The sequence below is a fragment of the Esox lucius genome, chromosome 7, assembly GCF_011004845.1.
Source record: "Esox lucius isolate fEsoLuc1 chromosome 7, fEsoLuc1.pri, whole genome shotgun sequence".
NCBI classification, from domain to species: Eukaryota; Metazoa; Chordata; class Actinopteri; order Esociformes; family Esocidae; genus Esox; species Esox lucius.
Genome location: NC_047575.1, coordinates 21,657,781 through 21,676,504, shown reverse-complemented (window position 1 = coordinate 21,676,504; position 18,724 = coordinate 21,657,781). Strand labels below are relative to the sequence as shown.

General features: G+C 40.6%; 1 protein-coding gene across 1 annotated transcript in view; it reads left to right on the top strand.

The window, feature by feature from the left end:
• slco2b1 (solute carrier organic anion transporter family, member 2B1) overlaps positions 1 to 11,200 on the top strand; it is a 44,829-nt gene extending 33,629 nt beyond the window's left edge. Inside the window, exons 7-15 of the mRNA XM_010893502.5 lie at positions 785 to 915; positions 2,997 to 3,087; positions 3,313 to 3,477; positions 5,691 to 5,886; positions 5,999 to 6,140; positions 6,706 to 6,875; positions 9,307 to 9,371; positions 9,541 to 9,661; positions 9,987 to 11,200. Of these exons, the coding sequence (XP_010891804.2) occupies positions 785 to 915; positions 2,997 to 3,087; positions 3,313 to 3,477; positions 5,691 to 5,886; positions 5,999 to 6,140; positions 6,706 to 6,875; positions 9,307 to 9,371; positions 9,541 to 9,661; positions 9,987 to 10,149 (1,244 nt within the window). The 3' untranslated portion in view covers positions 10,150 to 11,200. The remainder of the gene's footprint in view (positions 1 to 784; positions 916 to 2,996; positions 3,088 to 3,312; positions 3,478 to 5,690; positions 5,887 to 5,998; positions 6,141 to 6,705; positions 6,876 to 9,306; positions 9,372 to 9,540; positions 9,662 to 9,986) is intronic.
• Positions 11,201 to 18,724: the final 7,524 nt, after the last annotated feature.

Sequence of the window (18,724 nt, the reverse complement as noted above, 5' to 3'; positions counted from 1 at the left end):
GATATTGTTCATAGCAATCTGAAGATGGTCCCAGGAGTGAAATCTCTATCCAAAATACAAAATAATTAAGCTTTGAAATGATCAGATACCCCATCAAGTTTTCACTTTCAGATGCGTAGCTTTTTGTTGGGTTCAATTTTCACATCAGTGTTGAAATAATGCAGCCGCCAATAATCTTTCCATGCAATGCTTCAAGCACACAGAACAAGTCAGCCTGTCATTCCTGTTTCCTGTGATTTTATCTTGTCTTTCCAGTTTGATGCATTTTATTAATCAAGATCTGGCAGCTTTGTTGGTGGTTAAAGACATGTTCAGACTGTTCAAATACCTGTTGAATTTAAAGTAACTTTCCATTACTCCATATAATGTGTGCTCAGGGGGTTGCAAAAGTTATTCCCTTTTCGGAGGAATGTGTGTTCTTAGCTGGATTTTGTGTGACTCTGGACAGATGATATGGTCTCATTGACCCTGTCTTTCACTTTTATACTTTTACTTTTATTCTCAGAATGCATATGGAGCTTCTCAGAGTGAAAAGGAAAATGTCTTATTTCTTGGAAGTGCTGTTAGTTGGACCATTCCAACTCCCCAGAGATTTAGTTCTGTTGAGTGATGCCAAGAACTATTACATAATTTAGCTTAGTATCTTAAATTACACCAATATTTGTAATGCTTTAAAGAACAACAAATAACAAATACAGTTAATTCGTGACTCAATTTATGTAAATGTTATTATTTATAAATAATATGCATATAAAGTAGTCTCCCTCCTCTGTCCTGTCTGTAGTTGAGATAACTCTGGAGAGACAGGACCCTCGCTGGGTTGGAGCCTGGTGGCTTGGCTTTGTGGTGGCAGCCTCATTCCTCTTCCTCACTTCACTGCCCTACCTCTTCTTCCCCCGACAGATGCCCAAAGAGGTTCAGTATAAAATATCAGATACCTTGTTACAATACATATATGTATTAATAGATTTTTGTTCTTTCAGATTTAACAGAACCCGTTAAAAGACAAATGTCGGTTAGGTGAAAGGGATTTTTTGTGACCTTGTTATGTCAGCTCCGGCCTTTTGATGAATGATTCTCTCATTAGTCATCTGGCGCAAAGAATAATTGTGCCTAGTGTTTCTATTGCTCAATAGAGAAACCAACATTCATAAAAATGCACTCTTGATTGCAAGCCAATGTTAAAAAAATATCTAAAGTTTGGCTTATCACTTGTGTACCCAGATGTTTTCAATACATTTTAGGTTTCAAAATTAGATGTTTTCTACAATACTCATACTTTCCCAGAAAATGTGGCCCAAACCTGACAAAGGGTTCCTGCAATGTCGGCAGGCTTAATGTGTATTTTGCCGTAATCAAATATTACTTATGTAATATAGTGAGGGAAAAAATATATTTGATCCCCTAGTGATTTTGTATGTTTGCCCACTGAAAAAGAAATGATCAGTCTATAATTTTAATGGTAGGTTTATTTGAACAGTATATAACAGAATAACAAAGAAAATCCAGAAAAACGCTTAGAAATATTATAAATTAATTTGCATTTTCATGATTGAAATAAGTATTTGATCCCCTCTCAATCAGAAAGATTTCTGGCTCCCAGGTGTCTTTTAAACAGGTAACGAGCTGAGATTAGGAGCACACTCTTAAAGGGAGTGCTCCTAATCTCAGCTTGTTACCTGTATAAAAGACACCTGTCCACAGAAGCAATCAATCAATCAGATTCCAAACTCTCCACCCTTGCAAAGACCAAAGAGCTGTCCAAGGATGTCAGGGACAAGATTGTAGACCTACACAAGGCTGGAATGGGCTACAAGACCATCGCCAAGCAGCTTGGTGAGAAGGTGGCAACAGTTGTGCGATTATTCGCAAATGGAAGAAACACAAAAGTACTGTCAATCTCCCTCGGTCTGGGGCTCCATGCGAGATCTCATCTTGTGGAGTTGCAATTATCATGAGAATGGTGAGGAATCTGCCCAGAACTACACGGGAGGATCTTGTCAATGATCTCAAGGCAGCTGGGACCATAGTCACCAAGAAACCAATTGGTAACACACTAAGCCGTGAAGGACTGAAATCCTGCAGCAACCGCAAGGTCCCCCTGCTCAAGAAAGCACATCAACAGGAGTTTGCCAATGAACATCTGAATGATTCAGAGGAGAACTGGGTGAAAGTGTTGTGGTCAGATGAGACCAAAATCGAGCTCTTTGTCATCAACTCAACTCGCCTTGTTTGGAGGAGCAGGAAGGCTGCCTATGACCCCAAGAACACCATCCCCACTGTCAGACATGGAGATGGAAACATTATGCTTTTGGGGTGTTTTTCTGGACAGGACAACTTCACCGCATTAAAGGGACGATGGACGGCGCCGTCAGATCTGGGATGAGAACCTCCTTCCCTCAGCCAGGGCATTGAAAATGGGTCGTGGATGGGTATTACAGCATGACGATGAACCAAAACACACAGCCAAGGCAACAAGGGAGTGGCTCAAGAAGAAGCACATTAAGGTCCTGGAGTGGCCTAGCCAATCTCCAGACCTTAATCCCATAGAAAATCTGTCAAGGGAGCTCAAGGTTCGAGTTGCCAAACATCAGCCTCGAAACCTTAATGATCTGCAAAGAGGAGTGGGAAAAAATCCCTCCTGAAATGTGTGCAAACCTGGTGGCCAACTACAAGAAACCTCTGACCTCTGTGATTGCCAACAAGGGTTTTTGCCACCAAGTACTAAGTCATGTTTTGCAGAGGGGTCGAATACTTATTTCACTCATTAAAATGCAAATCAATTCATAAAATCTTTGACATGCGTTTTTTCTGGATTTCATTGTTGTTATTCTGTCCCTCACAGTTCAAATAAACCTACCATTAAAATGATAGACTGATCATTTCTTTGTCAGTGGGCAAACATACAAAATCAGCAGGGGATCAAATGTTTTTTTCCCTCAACTGTACAGGTAAAGAGCATCATTGCAGTGTGGTTCTCTTTCTCATGCTATTAGAAAGCTGGAGGTGATGCCACTGAAAATGGAGCTAAGGAGGAAAAGAAACCTCCACCAGACCAAGAACTCACCCTTACAAAGTTCCTAAAAAGTGAGACTATTTATATAAGATCACACTTGTTGGTTTCTGTTCTCTGTGTCTGTGGGTAAATACAAGGCACTGACATTGACAATAATTAATGTAATCATATTTGTAGTATACGCAGGGTGGTGGTCAAACTTTATAAACCCTGCAGTAAATATTGTCTTTTGTAGTGAGATTTGATTGGCCGGCAGATGAGAACCCTCCCCTCCAACATCTTCTTCCCTCTCCCAGGTTTCCCTCGCATCGCCCTGCGGACCCTGCGTAATCCAATCTACCTGTTAGTGGTGCTGGCACAGGTCAACCTTGCAGCGTTGGTAGCAGGCCTTGCCACCTTTATGTCCAAATTCATAGAGCGTCAGTTCACTCAGACCGCATCCTTCTCCAACATTATGATTGGTAAGAAATTGTCTTTTGTTACACATGTGGAACAAACTAACTTTCTACTCTAACTAGAATAGTTTAAAACAAAATCAAAAACAAAATCTGCACACATCTGAAGAAATAGATTCAAACGTAACACATACTATAGGTCTATGAATAGGACATAGAGCATGGAACTCTACCACAGAACCTCTGCTAATTGTGTGCTATCTGAAACTGATCATTCACATATGCTTTCCAGACAACAAAGATTACGTTGTACATGCAGAGTACAAAATCCAATCCCTGCCAAGCCTTTTTAGGAGGGTCTTAATAGAGCTCTGTAAAACAGAGCTAAACAAATGCTAGTTGCAATGCAGTTTCTCTTATATCTGGCTGCATATACACTCACCTAAAGGATTAGTAGGAACACCTGTTCAATTTCTCATTAATGCAATTATCTAATCAACCAATCACATGGCAGTTGCTTCAATGCATTTAGGGGTGTGGTCCTGGTCAAGACAATCTCCTGAACTCCAAACTGAATGTCAGAATGGGAAAGAAAGGTGATTTAAGCAATTTTGAGCATGGCATGGTTATTGGTGCCAGACGGGCCGGTCTGAGTATTTCACAATCTGCTCAGTTACTGGGATTTTCACGCACAACCATTTCTAGGGTTTACAAAGAATGGTGTGAAAATGGAAAAACATCCAGTATGCGGCAGTCCTGCGGGCGAAAATGCCTTGTTGATGCTAGAGGTCAGAGGAGAATGGGCCAACTGATTCAAGCTGATAGAAGAGCAACTTTGACTGAAATAACCACTCGTTACAACCGAGGTATGCAGCAAAGCATTTGTGAAGCCACAACACGCACAACCTTGAGGCGGATGGGCTACAACAGCAGAAGACCCCACCGGGTACCACTCATCTCCACTACAAATAGCAAAAAGAGGCTACAATTTGCACGAGCTCACCAAAATTGGACAGTTGAAGAGTGGAAGAATGTTACCTGGTCTGAAGAGTCTCGATTTCTGTTGAGACATTCAGATGGTAGAGTCAGAATTTGGCGTAAACAGAATGAGAACATGGATCCATCATGCCTTGTTACCACTGTGCAGGCTGCTGGTGGTGGTGTAATGGTGTGGGGGATGTTTTCTTGGCACACTTTAGGCCCCTTAGTGCCAATTGGACATTGTTTAAATGCCACGGCCTACCTGAGCATTGTTTCTGACCATGTCCATCCCTTTATGACCACCATGTACCCATCCTCTGATGGCTACTTCCAGCAGGATAATGCACCATGTCACAAAGCTTGAATCATTTCAAATTGGTTTCTTGAACATGACAATGAGTTCACTGTACTGAAATGGCCCCCACAGTCACCAGATCTCAACCCAATAGAGCATCTTTGGGATGTGGTGGAACGGGAGCTTCGTGCCCAGGATGTCCATACCACAAATCTCCATCAACTGCAAGATGCTATCCTATCAATATGGGCCAACATTTCTAAAGAATGCTTTCAGCACCTTGTTGAATCAATGCCACGTAGAATTAAGGCAGTTCTGAAGGCGAAAGGGTGTCAAACACAGTATTAGTATGGTGTTCCTAATAATCCTTTAGGTGAGTGTATCTCATAGAGTTTAAAACATCAGTAAGTAGAATGTATTCTCCATGTGGAAGCTAGGTGAATTGCAGCAGCAACAGTTTGCATTCAAACCAAATTTCCCCAATCATTCCATATACATTTATATTTCTATATTGGAAGTTCTGTGGATATTTGGTGGATAAAGTGAACTGTGTCAAATTTTAGCAACCAGTTAATTACTGGGGGCATTCTCTTGCCCCAGTCTGTCATTTTTAATCAATGTTCTTATGAAGCCAATGAACACTAATCCATTAATGCTCAGGGAGGAATGGTGCAGCTTCTCCATGAACATTAGCAAGTCTGCATTTCATTATGCGCTTCTCGGCACCCAAAATGATTTCTGGTTATATTCCACTATAACTACAGATGTGTTATGGAAGTGTTCTGATATTACAATGCAACATATTGCCCCTTTTTATAATGCCTCCAAAACCATGTTATCATCTGAGATGTGTAGGGCAACTGCATAAAACACTACTTGTAAAGATAATGTTTCAAGCCAGACAGATTTTGAATAATACAGTTTATATTGCCCAAGGTCTGGCTTTGCCAGACTACTGCCTTTATCTAAATGGACTTACACTTTGATCTCTTTCTAATTGTAGGCGGGGTGAGCATCCCCATGGCAGTCCTTGGAATAGTGCTGGGTGGGGCTCTAATGAGACGGCTAAATATCCCTACTAGAGGATCGGCTCTTATTTGTGTGACAGCCATCTTGATTTGTTTGTTCACTGCAATGCCTCTACTCTTGCTTGGATGCTCTACACAGAGGGTTGCTGGAATCTATCCAACCCAACCCAAGTAAGTTACTGTCTTAAAAGAATATACTCACATTTCCACATTCCTTTAGCAATAACGTGCCATTTTGTATTCCATCAGTTAAAGCTTTTAGTTGTTGTTCCTCTTTTCTTAGAACATTGGCATGTAGTTCTGAGTGCTCCTGTCCTTCTGAGGCCTTTAACCCAGTGTGTGGCTCAGATGGAGTGGAGTTCGTGTCACCCTGTCAAGCAGGATGCAAAAACAAAATTCTTGATGACAACAACAGCAAAGTCCTGGTAAAGCACTGTGCTTGTCTTGAGCACCACAATCCTTTTCATTCAGTGATATACAGCTCTGAAAAAATTAAGAGACCACTGCACCCATTTCTTTCCTTTCCAAAAAAGTTAAAGTTTTGAGTGAGGAAGAGAAGGGGTAAAATTAAGTCTCTTAATTTTTTCTGTAGCTGTATGTATTATACAGTATCTGCACAGGGTTAAAAACACAAAGTTAACTAAATCCCTTAACATGCTTAGTTGGTGAAGAAACCACAGGATGTTATGCGTTTCCACAAAGTAGCTGTCAGACAGACAAAGCTCGAAAGAGGCCTTACTTCTGTTTTACTGTCGTAACTGGATGTCTGCTGAAAGGGTTTACTGCCAGACTCAGCATTACATAAACACACACACACACACTCCACTACCACAGTAACTCAGGGTGAATATTATTTACTTTGCTTGAAACCAATGCTGTGTCTTGATAAAAGATGGAAGCTCACATTCAAACCTACATTTGGGAGTCATTGTAATGGGGTCAGTGTGGTAGGCCGGTACTCAGCATCATATGGCTCTCTTTCCCTTACAGAATTACACCGACTGTGGCTGCATTGACGTTAATGGGTCTTATGGTTATGCTCTGCCGGGGACGTGTGGAAGCAGCTGCAAACATTTCCTTTTGCCCTTTATGGTCTTCTCTGCCCTCACCTGCTTCATCGCATCCCTCTCACAGACCCCATCGTATATGATGATACTGAGGTACAGCACCCACAGACATACACAGACGTAACATGAATACACTAACAAAGGATCTGCCTAGAGAGTCAGAGAGGAAGAAAGAGAGATAATTACACTGCGTGCACAATTATTAGGCAAGTGGGTATTCTGTATCGTATTATTATTTCTATGCAAATTTTCCAACTCCAAACCATATAAACTTGAATGCTCATTGGATTGAATCATTTTCAGGTGATATGTATTGGTGTAATGAGGGAGGGTGTGGCAACAGTGAATTACACCTTATATCAAGGTGTGCATAATTATTAGGCAGCTTCATGACCTCTGGTAAAATGGGCCAAAAAGAGATTTAACTGACACTGAAAAGTCAAAAATTGTAAATTCCTTTTCAGACGGATACAACACTCTTGAAATAACTAAGGTTTTGTTGCAAATAGTAAACTGGGGTGCAAAAAATGTATGGAGAAGAAAAGATGCAAATTAACAGCAAAAGACTTGAGAAGAATTAAACGTGAAGTTACCAGGAACCCATTATCCTCCAGTGCCACCATAGTCCAGAACTGCAACCTACCTGGAGTGTCCAGAAGTACAAGGTGTCAAGTGCTTAAAGACATGGCCAAGGTTAAGAACGCTTATAGAAGACCATCAGTGAATAAGATTCACACGTTGAAGCGTATAGATTGGGCAAAGAAATACCTGATGACAGATTTTTATGGACAGATGAAATGAGAGGGACTCTTGATGGACCAGATGGATGGGCCTGTGGTCATTACTAACATGCATCAAAGTACTCCACTGCTTAGCTAGCAAGCAAGGGCCTCTAAGATGCCCAAATAATGACCTGGCCCCCTTCCTTATCTGACTTAAATCCTATTGACAACTTGTGGACCCCTCTCAAATGTAAGATTTACAGTCAGGGAAGACAATTACACCTCTTTGAACAGCTTTTGGGAGGCTGTGGTTGCTGCTTCAGCGATAGTTGATCGTAAACAGATCAAGAAACTGACAGACTGCATGGATGGAAGGCTCATGGCTGTTATTTTAAAAGGTGGCTATATCAGTCATTGAATATTTTTGAAACGCCAGACATTTTCTTTAATTTTCATTTTGTGTTACTTGCACTTACTCTAGAAAGTGAGTTGGAGAAATAATTTTTGTAATTTAGCTGCCTAATAATTCTGCAAACTAATTGTAGCCTAATAATTGCGCACACTTATGTATTCCCCTGAGAAAGATCAAAACAAAATGTTCCTTTGTTAAACATTCAGGTTTGAGGTTCAATAAAAAATTTTGTATTGACTGAGAGCATTGTGTTTGTTCAACAGTAAAATAAATCTTGAGGAATACGATTTGCCTAATAATTGTGCACACAGTGTAGAAATGCTGGTAGTATCTGAGTGTTCCCACACTTTCGATTTTTAGATATGACGCAAGTCCTTCAGCTTAGCCCTGTTGAAACAGCTGTCATAACATCATGAGCCTTCATGGCTTCGTGGTTGTAACACGTTCCTTATTTGTTTCAGCATGTTTGAGCCTACCCTAAACCAAACACACAGTACATTTACCCACAGCCTTGTCGTGCTTTCATAGTGAGGACCTGCTGGGGAGTAACAGTGGATTTTAATTGAAAATTATATTTTCCTGACAACTAACCGTAACACCGAAATCCCATTCCTAACCCTAAACTTAACCCAAACTTCTAAACCTAACCACAAACCTAACCACTAAATCCTAAACTCTAATACTAACCCAAACCTTAACCTAACCCCAAGCCCTAATATAGCTTTTGTAGTGAGGACCCAACTTCGACATATTTCTCTTTATATAGTGTGTATTCTATACCAATTAACCAATCACATGTATTTTATAAAGCCCTTTTTATATCAGTGGTTGTCACAAATATCTTTTACAAAACACCCAGCCTGAAAACCCAAGGATCAAGCAACACTTATGTTTCCATAAGGACCTAAGCAACTCTGATCTTGGCTAAGAATGCTTTACAAGAATTACAACCCAATCCCAGCACAACATTGTGTGGATCTGCCTGTCAGCAATACTGGTTGGCGGCAAACATTACAAGGGAACAAATAACAGAGCTTTACATAGATAGATGTTTAACCGACTCCATGTACTCTGTCACACTCATTTATTAAGTAAAAACAGAACATAAAAAAACAAAGATATGAAAATAAAGCCCAAAATATTTGTGCATAACTGTGCATGAATCTGCCTGGATGTGTGTCTCAGTCAGTCATGGTTTACTGCATCCGTTCAGCTGCTCTGTTTTCACTTTGACATACATGCAGACTTCATCCAGCTGGTCAGTGGCTTCTCGACGCCAGCCCTGGCTCTGTTAATGTGATAGATGTCCACTTCCTCTGCTGTCCTTTCTCACACTCTCTCTATCCCCTCCCTCACTGTTACCATCTATCACTCACTCTCTTCCTTGCAGAACAGTGAAACCAGAGGATAAATCTTTTGCTGTTGGAGTTCAGTATATGCTCTTCAGAGTACTGGGTGAGTGATTTGCATTCCTCAGACAGTTTCACACTGACATCTTTGGTTGGGAAATGTAGATATATGAAGAATCTCTTAATAGCTTATCAGATTGCTCTCTGTATACACACTGTGTGTGTGTGTGTGTGTGTGTGTGTGTGTGTGTGTGTGTGTGTTTGTGTGTCACTAGCATTCCTGCCAACTCCAGTCCTATATGGCACTGCCATAGACACCACCTGTATTCTCTGGGGGAAGAAGTGTGAGAGGAACACCTCATGTTACTACTACAACATGGACCTCTTCAGACAAAGGCAAACACCAGCAGATATATCCACCATCAGGACAGTTACATGAGCCATAGTATAAAGTATTTATATGCAGTTTTGGGACATTTACTAGGTAGATTGTAAATCTAGTATTTGAAAGCCTATATTTGTCATACAGTAGATAATGTATTAGGGGCTGGTTTTGTGGACCGTGATTACCCGTAGTCCTGGACAAAAAAATCAAATCAAATGGAGAACTCCATTGAGCTTGATTTTTTTTAGCCCAGGACTAGGGTTAATCTGGGTCTGCGAAACCAGCCCAATATCTCTGATTTAAGACATTGATTGTCTCCATCCCCTTTTCGTCCAGGTTCCTCGGACTGCAGCTGTTTTTCATCTGTGGTGCTTTTGTCTGCTTCCTCCTCTCCTTCCTGGTCCTGAGACATAGAGAAGGTCAACAGGTCCAGCAGGCAGGACAGGGATATGTCATGGTGGATGGAGAAAAGAGTCCAGACAACACCTCCTGCAAATAACTGCTGAGCATGGCTCATAAGAGAGAGGAGTGCACAGAGAACAGGCTCAGTGTAGAGAGAGAGAGAGAGAGAGAGAGAGAGAGAGACTGGGACAGAGAGAATATAAATGAACTGTGAGTTGAGAATGAAAGAAAATATAAGATTTTTTTATGGTGATTACATATATGAGAAGCTCTCCATAGGAATTGTTCTAAGTACCCGAGATGAAGAAGAAAAATGTAAAAGTACTTGGTTGTGTTCACCAGTTTTGGGAAGTTCATAAGTTAGACTTAAATTACCAGGTAAAACTAGTTTGTGACTGACTAGTGACCTACATTTTTCACTCTTCCTTTTCATTGTATTACCCACTGGTTAATTATGAACTCCCTTTATCCGGTAATTTAGGTATTAATTAGAAACTTCTCTAAAGTGATGAACACAGTCAAACCCAGCTGAGTGCTTTTAATTTGTTCTTTCTACACCTCTGCTAAGTACTGTGTGTGTCATCCATTTTCTTCATGGAAGGGCTGTTTTTTCTCTGCGTCTCATTCCTGTTTGCCAACAAGATATGCTTGGAGAAATTACAATATTACTTCTCCCTGTTTTAATGTGTACATTCCAAGCTGTATCTGAGCCATAGTACAAATGTATGTAGCATGCCGTTCTCTTGAACACATCGAGTGGCCCCCTTTTATACTGACAGGGTAAACATTTTAATGGTGAGTACTACAGGAACTACTTGATCTTTGAACTGTAGACCAAAGCAAAAAAGAGCTTAACAAAATTGTTTGTGTTTTTATACAGATTCTTTGATATTATTTTTTATATATTTTTGATATGTTTCTGTAGCTTTATTAAAACATGGTATATGCTTGCCACACAGAAAATACATGACTTTTATCCATGTCCTGAAGTATGAAATTAGATTTTAAATTAGATTTTCTAGGGTTGCCAATAAGTGGGGCAGGCATGTTTTTGAGTGAAGTAGTTTCATTATGATTTTCTTTTCTTTCAACATCCTTCAACATTCAACAAGCTGATAAACAACAGTGACATTTTAACAGAGACATTTTAATACATATTTACCTATGGTACCAATAATTCTGGAGGGTATTGTATAATATACTAAATATATATATATTGCCATGCCAAGATCTAAACAATTTGATAAAAATGAATAATTATTGTCACTGATTAGGACCCCAGGGCACTGAGCAATGAGATACACAGGAAGGTAATCAGGGGATTTTAATGGAAAATTATATTTTCCTAACACCTAACCGTGACCCCGAAATCCAATTCCTAACCCTAAACTTAGCCCTAACTTCTAAACATAAACACAACCCTAACCACTAAATCCTAAACTCTAATACTAACACTAGCTCAAACCATAACACTAAACCTAACCCCTAACCATAATATAGCTTTTGTAGAAGTTAGGACCTACAGTAACTTCTACATCAGCTCAGTTCAAAGTTAAGTTCAGAGTTTATTTCTCAAATGCACCGAATAACACAGCATCATCCTACACAATGAAATTCCTGTGACTTGGCACACATCTACGCAGTAAGAATTAAGAAATATATAATGTAAAAACATAGCAATAATATACATAACAATGTAAACTAGCAGCAATTTTTAAACTTGCAGCAAAGAGTAGGATGGGGAATATCTGAACAGTATGGGTAAAAGTATTGAATATTATAGATACAATAAGAGTGCAGTATGCCCATGAATGGTGCATACTTCTCTTTATATACTGTGTATATTGTACTTTAACAATCAAATGTACTTTATAAAGCCCTTTTACCATCAGCAGTTGTCACAAATTGATTTTACAAAACACCAAGCCTGAAAGCCTAAGGATCAAGCACCAACTATGTTGCCTTAAGGACTTGAGCAACCTTGCTAAGAATGCTTTACAAGAATTACAACCCAATCTCAGCACAGCATTGTGTGGATCTGCCTGTCAGCATTACTGGTTGGCGGCAAACATTACAAGGGAACAAATAACAGATCTTTATATAGATAGATGTTTAACCGACTCCATGTACTCTGTGACACTCATTTATTAAGTAGCAACAGAACATACAAAAACAAAGATTTCAAAATAAAGCCCAACATGTCTGTGCATAACTGTGCATGAATCTGCCTGGATGTGTGTCTCAGTCAGACATGGTTTACTGCATCCATTCAGCTGCTCTTTTTTCACTTTGACATACGCACAGACTTCATCCAGCTAGTCACTAAAGTGGACAGTTTCGATTGGTCACAGAACAATATTTTTACCTTTTATGCTAGAACCTAGAATACTATGCGAGCCTAATACTACTACAATAGAAAAAGCACATTTACGCCCAAAGTTCATACCTTCATTATCCATTCATGTGAGGGACCATGACTGATGTTTATATGCTAGGGAAACCACACAGACTGAATATGTCTCATGGAGTAGGTGTTGACTCCATGGTTGGTCCAATAATTAATGTATACACTTCCCATGGTGCAACTGAAGTGTGATTGCATGAATGAAATACAAACACTCTGATAATTGTCAGATTTTAAGTCTGGCATGTCGAATGGTTGAGTGTTTGATTGTGAAGATCTGGCTTAATGACATGTTAGCTTTGAATAGAAAGAGTAAATATTCATATAAATATAGGGCAGCACTCTACAAAGAAAATACTGTATGTAGAAGCAAGTTTGCAATGTGGATACGTTAATACAAATCCTACCACGCCAAGATCTAAACAACGTACAAGTAGGAAAAAATGAAGCATTAAAATCATTGATAAGGACACCAGGGCACTGAGAAATGCATTACACATTTTTTCCTTCAGTCTATTGATACCTTTGCAACCTTCCTCAGGTTAATGTCGCCACAGAAGAAGGTAGTCTAGTGTGGTCATGGCATGGGTGAGAAGGTGACAACAGTTGGTGCGATTATTTGCAAATGGAAGAAACACAAAAGAACTGTCAATCTCCCTCGGTCTGGGGTTCCATGCAAGATCTCCCCTCGTGGAGTTGCAATGAATATGAGAATGGTGAAGAATCAGCCCAGAACTACACAGGAGGATTTTGTCAAGGATCTCAAGGCAGCTGGGACCATAGTCATCAAGAAAACAATTGGTAACACATATGCCGTGAAGGACTGAAATCCTGCAGTGCCCGCAAGGTCCCCCTGCTCAAAAAAGCAAATGTACAGGCCCGTCTGAAGTTTGCCAATGAACATCTGAATGATTCAGAGAACTGGGTGAAAGTGTTGTGGTTAGATGAGACCAAAATCAAGCTCTTTGGCATCAACTCACCTTGCCGTGTTTGGAGGTAGAGGAATGCTGCCTATGACCCCAAGAACACCATCCCCACCGTCAAACATGGAGGTGGAAACATTATGCTTTGGGGGTGTTTTTCTGCTAAGGGGACAGGACAACTTCACCACATCAAATGGACAATGGACAGGGCCATGTACAGCCCAATCTTGGGTGAGAACCTCCTTCCCTCAGTCAGGGTATTGAAAATGGGTCGTGGATGGGTATTCCAGCATTACAATTACCCATAACTCACGGCCAAGGCAACAAAGGAGTGGCTCAAGAAGAAGCACATTAAGGTCCTGGAATGGCCTAGCCAGTCTCCAGACCCTAATCCCATAGCAAATCTGTTGAGGGAGCTGAAGGTTCGAGTTGACAAAAGTCAGCCTTGAAACCTTAATGCCTTGGAGAAGATCTGCAAAGAGGAGTGGGACAAAATCACTCCTGAGATGTGTGCAAACACTGTGGCCAACTACAAGAAATCTCTGACCTCTGTGATTGCCAACAAGGGTTTTGCCACCAAGTACTAAGTCATGTTTTGCAGAGAGGTCGAATACTTATTTCACTCATTAAAATGCAAATCAATTAATAATTTATTTTTAATTTTTTTGTTGTTATTCTGTCTCTCACTGTTCAAATAAACCTACCATAAAAATTGTAGACTGATAATTTCTTTGTCAGTGGGCAAACGTACAAAATCAGCAGGGGATCAAATATTTTTTTCCCTAACTGTACAGTAGCTCCACAAAATTAAACCTAAATAAATGACAACATACAAATCCGATTCCAAAAAAGTTGGGACACTACAAATTGTGAGTAAAAAAGGAATGGAATAATTTAAGAATCTCATAAACTTATATTTAATTCCCAATAGAATATAGATAACATATCGAATGTTGAAAGTGAGACATTTTGTAATGTCATGCCAAATATTGGCTCATTTTGGATTTCATGAGAGCTACACATTCCAAAAAAGTTGGGACAGGTAGCAATAAGAGGCCGGAAAAGTTAAATGTACAGATAAGGAACAGCTGGAGGACCAATTTGCAACTTATTATGTCAATTGGCAACATGATTGGGTATAAAAAGAGCATCTCAGAGTGGCAGTGTCTCTCAGAAGTCAAGATGGGCAGAGGATCACCAATTCCATATCAGAAAGGAGTTTGAAGTTATCATCATCTACAGTGCATAAAATCATCCAAAGATTCAGAGAATCTGGAACAATCTCTGTGTGTAAGGGTCAAGGCTGGAAAACCATACAGGATGCCCGTGATCTTCGGGCCCTCAGACGGCACTGCATCACATACAGGAATGATAATGTAATGGAAATCACAACATGGGCTCAGGAATACTTCCAGGAAACATTGTCGGTGAACACAATCCAATGTGCCATTCGCCGTTGCCGGCTAAAACTCAACAGGATACAGAAGCGCAGGCGTTTTCTCTGGGCCAAGGATCATTTAAAATGGACTGTGGCAAAGTGGAAAACTGTTCTGTGGTCAGACTAATCAAAATTTGAAGTTCATTTTGGAAAACTGGGACGCCATGTCATCCGTACTAAAGAGGACAAGGACAACCCAAGTTGTTATCAGCGCTCAGTTCAGAAGCCTGCATCTCTGATGGTATGGGGTTGCATGAGTGCGTGTGGCATGGGCAGCCTACACATCTGGAAAGGCACCATCAATGCTGACAGTTATATCCAAGTTCTGGAACAACATTTGCTCCCATCCAGATGTCGTCTCTTTCAGGGAAGACCTTGCATTTTCCAACATGACAATGCCAGACCACATACTGCATCAATTACAATGTCATGGCTGCATAGAATATGGATCCGGGTACTGAAATGGCCAGCCTGCAGTCCAGATCTTTCACCCATAGAAAACATTTGGCGCATCATAAAGAGGAAGGTGCGACAAAGAAGACCTAAAACAGTTTAGCAACTAGAAGCCTGTATTAGACAAGAATGGGACAACATTCCTATTCATAAACTTGAGCAACTTGTCTCCTCAGTCCCCAGATGAGGATGCCACACAGTGGTAAACATGGCCTTGTCCCAACTTTTCTGAGATGTGTTGATGCCATGAAATTTAAAATCAACGTATTTTTCCCTTAAAGTGATACATTTTCTCAGTTTAAACATTTGTTATGTCATCTATGTTGTATTCTGAATAAAATATTGAAATTTGAAACTTCCACATCATTGCATTCTGTTTTATTCACAATTGTACAGTGTCCCAACTTTTTTGGAATCGGGTTTGTAGAGGTGACAAGCTTGTGTGACAAACTTACATTACCTTGCTGTGTAGACCCGCATTGTTTGCCTTTGGTACACTTTGTGGTGCCCTCTATGTAGTGTTGTGGCCTAAGGGGCCTGGTGGTGGAAGGCAGTTATGATCCAGCCCGGTGGCACGAGCTGCAGATGGCCTAAGGAAGAGGCGCTAGCTCAACACACCTGCTGCCACCTGGAGGAAACAACAGGAAGTGCTCCAAAGAAGGTGAAGAAAGCACCCCAATCTATGACCTGGTGCTTCTGTTGTTGTTATATTATTTGATGTAAGTATGAATAAACATTAGACTGAATAAAGTTTAGACTGAGGGAGTACAGCTTTTGTTTCAAGTTTGTTAATTTGGAATTGACCTTTTCTTGTCTTCCAGTGTCTTCACAGTCCTCCTTAAGATTTTATAGTAGCTACAGGCTAATTTATCCCAAATATGTCTTTTGGATCCTCTTAACCAGCAAGCAAGCAAGTTTATTTATCTAGCATAATTCATACATAGAAGCTATTCAATGTGCTTTACAATGAAAAGAAAAATATAAAAATGCAATAAAATACAAAACTGTCAAATTGTTACAATTCTCTAATCACCCTCCAGGGGGACTCTCCACCTGGTATCTCAATCCTTGCATTCCAGCGCTAGGATGAACCCGTCAGTCCCTTCGTGAGAGAATCTCTCCATCTATGTCTTTCCCTGCAGTCTCCAGAAACCGCAGCTGTCCGGGTGGCTGGTCTCAGACGATTTTGGAGGTGAAGATGCTGGATGTGTAGGTCCTGTGCTGGTGTGGTTACACATGGTCTGGGGTTGTGAGGCAGGATGTACTGCCAAATTCTCTGAAACGCCTTTGGAGACAGCTTATGGTAGAGAAATTAACATTCAATTCACGGGCAACAACTCTGGTGGACATTCCTGCAGTCAGCATGCCAATTGCATGCTCCCTCAAAAGTAGCGAAATCTGTGGCATTGTGCCGTTTGATGGAACTGCACATTTTAGAGTGGCCTTTTGTTGTGGCGCACCTGTGCAATAATCATGCTGTCTAATCAGCATCTTGATATGCAACACGTGAGGTCGATGGATTATCTCGGCAAAGGAGAAGTACTCACTAACACAGTTTTAGACAGATTTGTGAACAATATTTGAGAGAAATAGACATTTTGTGTACATAGAGAAAGTATTAGCTCTTAGATCAGCTCATGATAAATGGGGGCAAAAACAAAAGTGTTGCGTTTATAATTTTGTTTAGTGTATATTCATCGTCAATGAATTACAGTTCCCAGAACTGTTTATTGCATTTTTTAATACATATTTGAACATGTTTCACCAGGCAGGAAAATGTCAATATACCCAGCTACCACCATCTTTCAAATCCATTGTAAAGTAGCCTACTCTGGTTCAAACATATATGTTTTTTTATCACATTGTAAGAATCTTTCAGATCAGGATGACAAGCCATTGTGTGGCTAATTGTAAATTTAGGTGGCAAGCTAGTAGCATCCAGTCGACTGGGATAATATAAAAAAACAGAGGAGGAAAGGGGGAGGTACTATGGCAGAGCAACAAGTAACAGCATCAGAGTTGTAGTTTTTGAGAAAGACGAAAATGTTGACACCTTTTACATTTATCAATATATCTACTGAACATCGCTGAAAGACATCCAATGGCTCTATCAATCAAGGACAATAGCGACTACGCAGAACATTTATGTAATCTGTACATACACCAATCAGCCATAACATATGACCACTGCCATATGAAGTGAGTAACACTGATAATCTCGTTATCATGGCACCTGTCAGTGGGTGGGATTTATTAGGCAGCAAGTGAACATTCTGTCCTCAAAGTTGATGTGTTAGCAGCAGGAAAAATGGCCAAGCGTAAGGATCTGAGCAACTTTGACAAAGGCCAATTTGTGATGGCTAGACGACTGGGTCAGAGCATGTGAGCATCATGTGAGCATCAGAACTGGACCACAGAGCAATAGAAGGTGGCCTGGTCTGATAAATCACATTTCCTTTTACATCACGTGGATGGCCGAGTGCGTGTGCATCGCTTACCTGGAGAACACATGGCACCAGGATGCACTATGGGAAGGTGGCAAGCCGGCGGAGGCAATGTGATGCTTTGGGCAATGTTCTACTAGGAAACCTTGAGTCCATTCGTGTGGATGTTACTTTGACATGTACCACCTACCTAAGCATTGCTGCAGACAATGGGCACCCTTTCATGGCAACGGTATTCCCTGATGGCATTGGACTCTTTCAGCAGGATAATGCGCCCTGCCACAAAGCAAAAATGGTTCAGGAATGTTTTGAGGAACACAAGAACAAGTTCAAGGTGTTGACTTTAACTTTTGCTGGAAAAATAAGTCTGATCCATGGAGGCCCCACCTCTCAACTTACAGGACATAAAGGATCTGCTGCTAACGTCTTGGTGCCAGATACCATAGCACACCTTCAGAGGTCTAGTGGAGTCCATGCCTTGACGGGTCAGGGCTGTTTTGGCAGCAAAAGGGGGACCTACACAATATTAGGCAGGTGGTCATGTGTATATGTGTTGATCAAACCAAATATGTTTACAACATATATGCTCATAAAAGACATACAAGTTACATGAATATATTGCCATATATTATATTTCCATATGGGCAGCCACAGAGCCCCATAAAAAACCTCATAAAAAGTCCTAGTTCTAGGCTTAATCTGTGTATAAAATCTGTTTGCGATGTAAATGAAAATGCATAGAAAAATTCAGGTAATCTGAACTAGTGATGGCCAAATGGCTTCATTATGGCTTCATTAGCATTATTTTAGCAACAGGATATTGTGCTGGCAGCACTCAGATTTTCTTAATCACAATAAAAGCCCTCCTCCATGAACTGCCACCTTAACGTTGTGGACGGGTTTGAGTACCCGAGTGACCCTAGGAGCTATGTTGTCTGGGGCAATATGCCCCTGGTAGGGTCTCCCAGGGCAAACAGGTCCTGGGAGACGGGTCAGACTAAGAGCGGTTC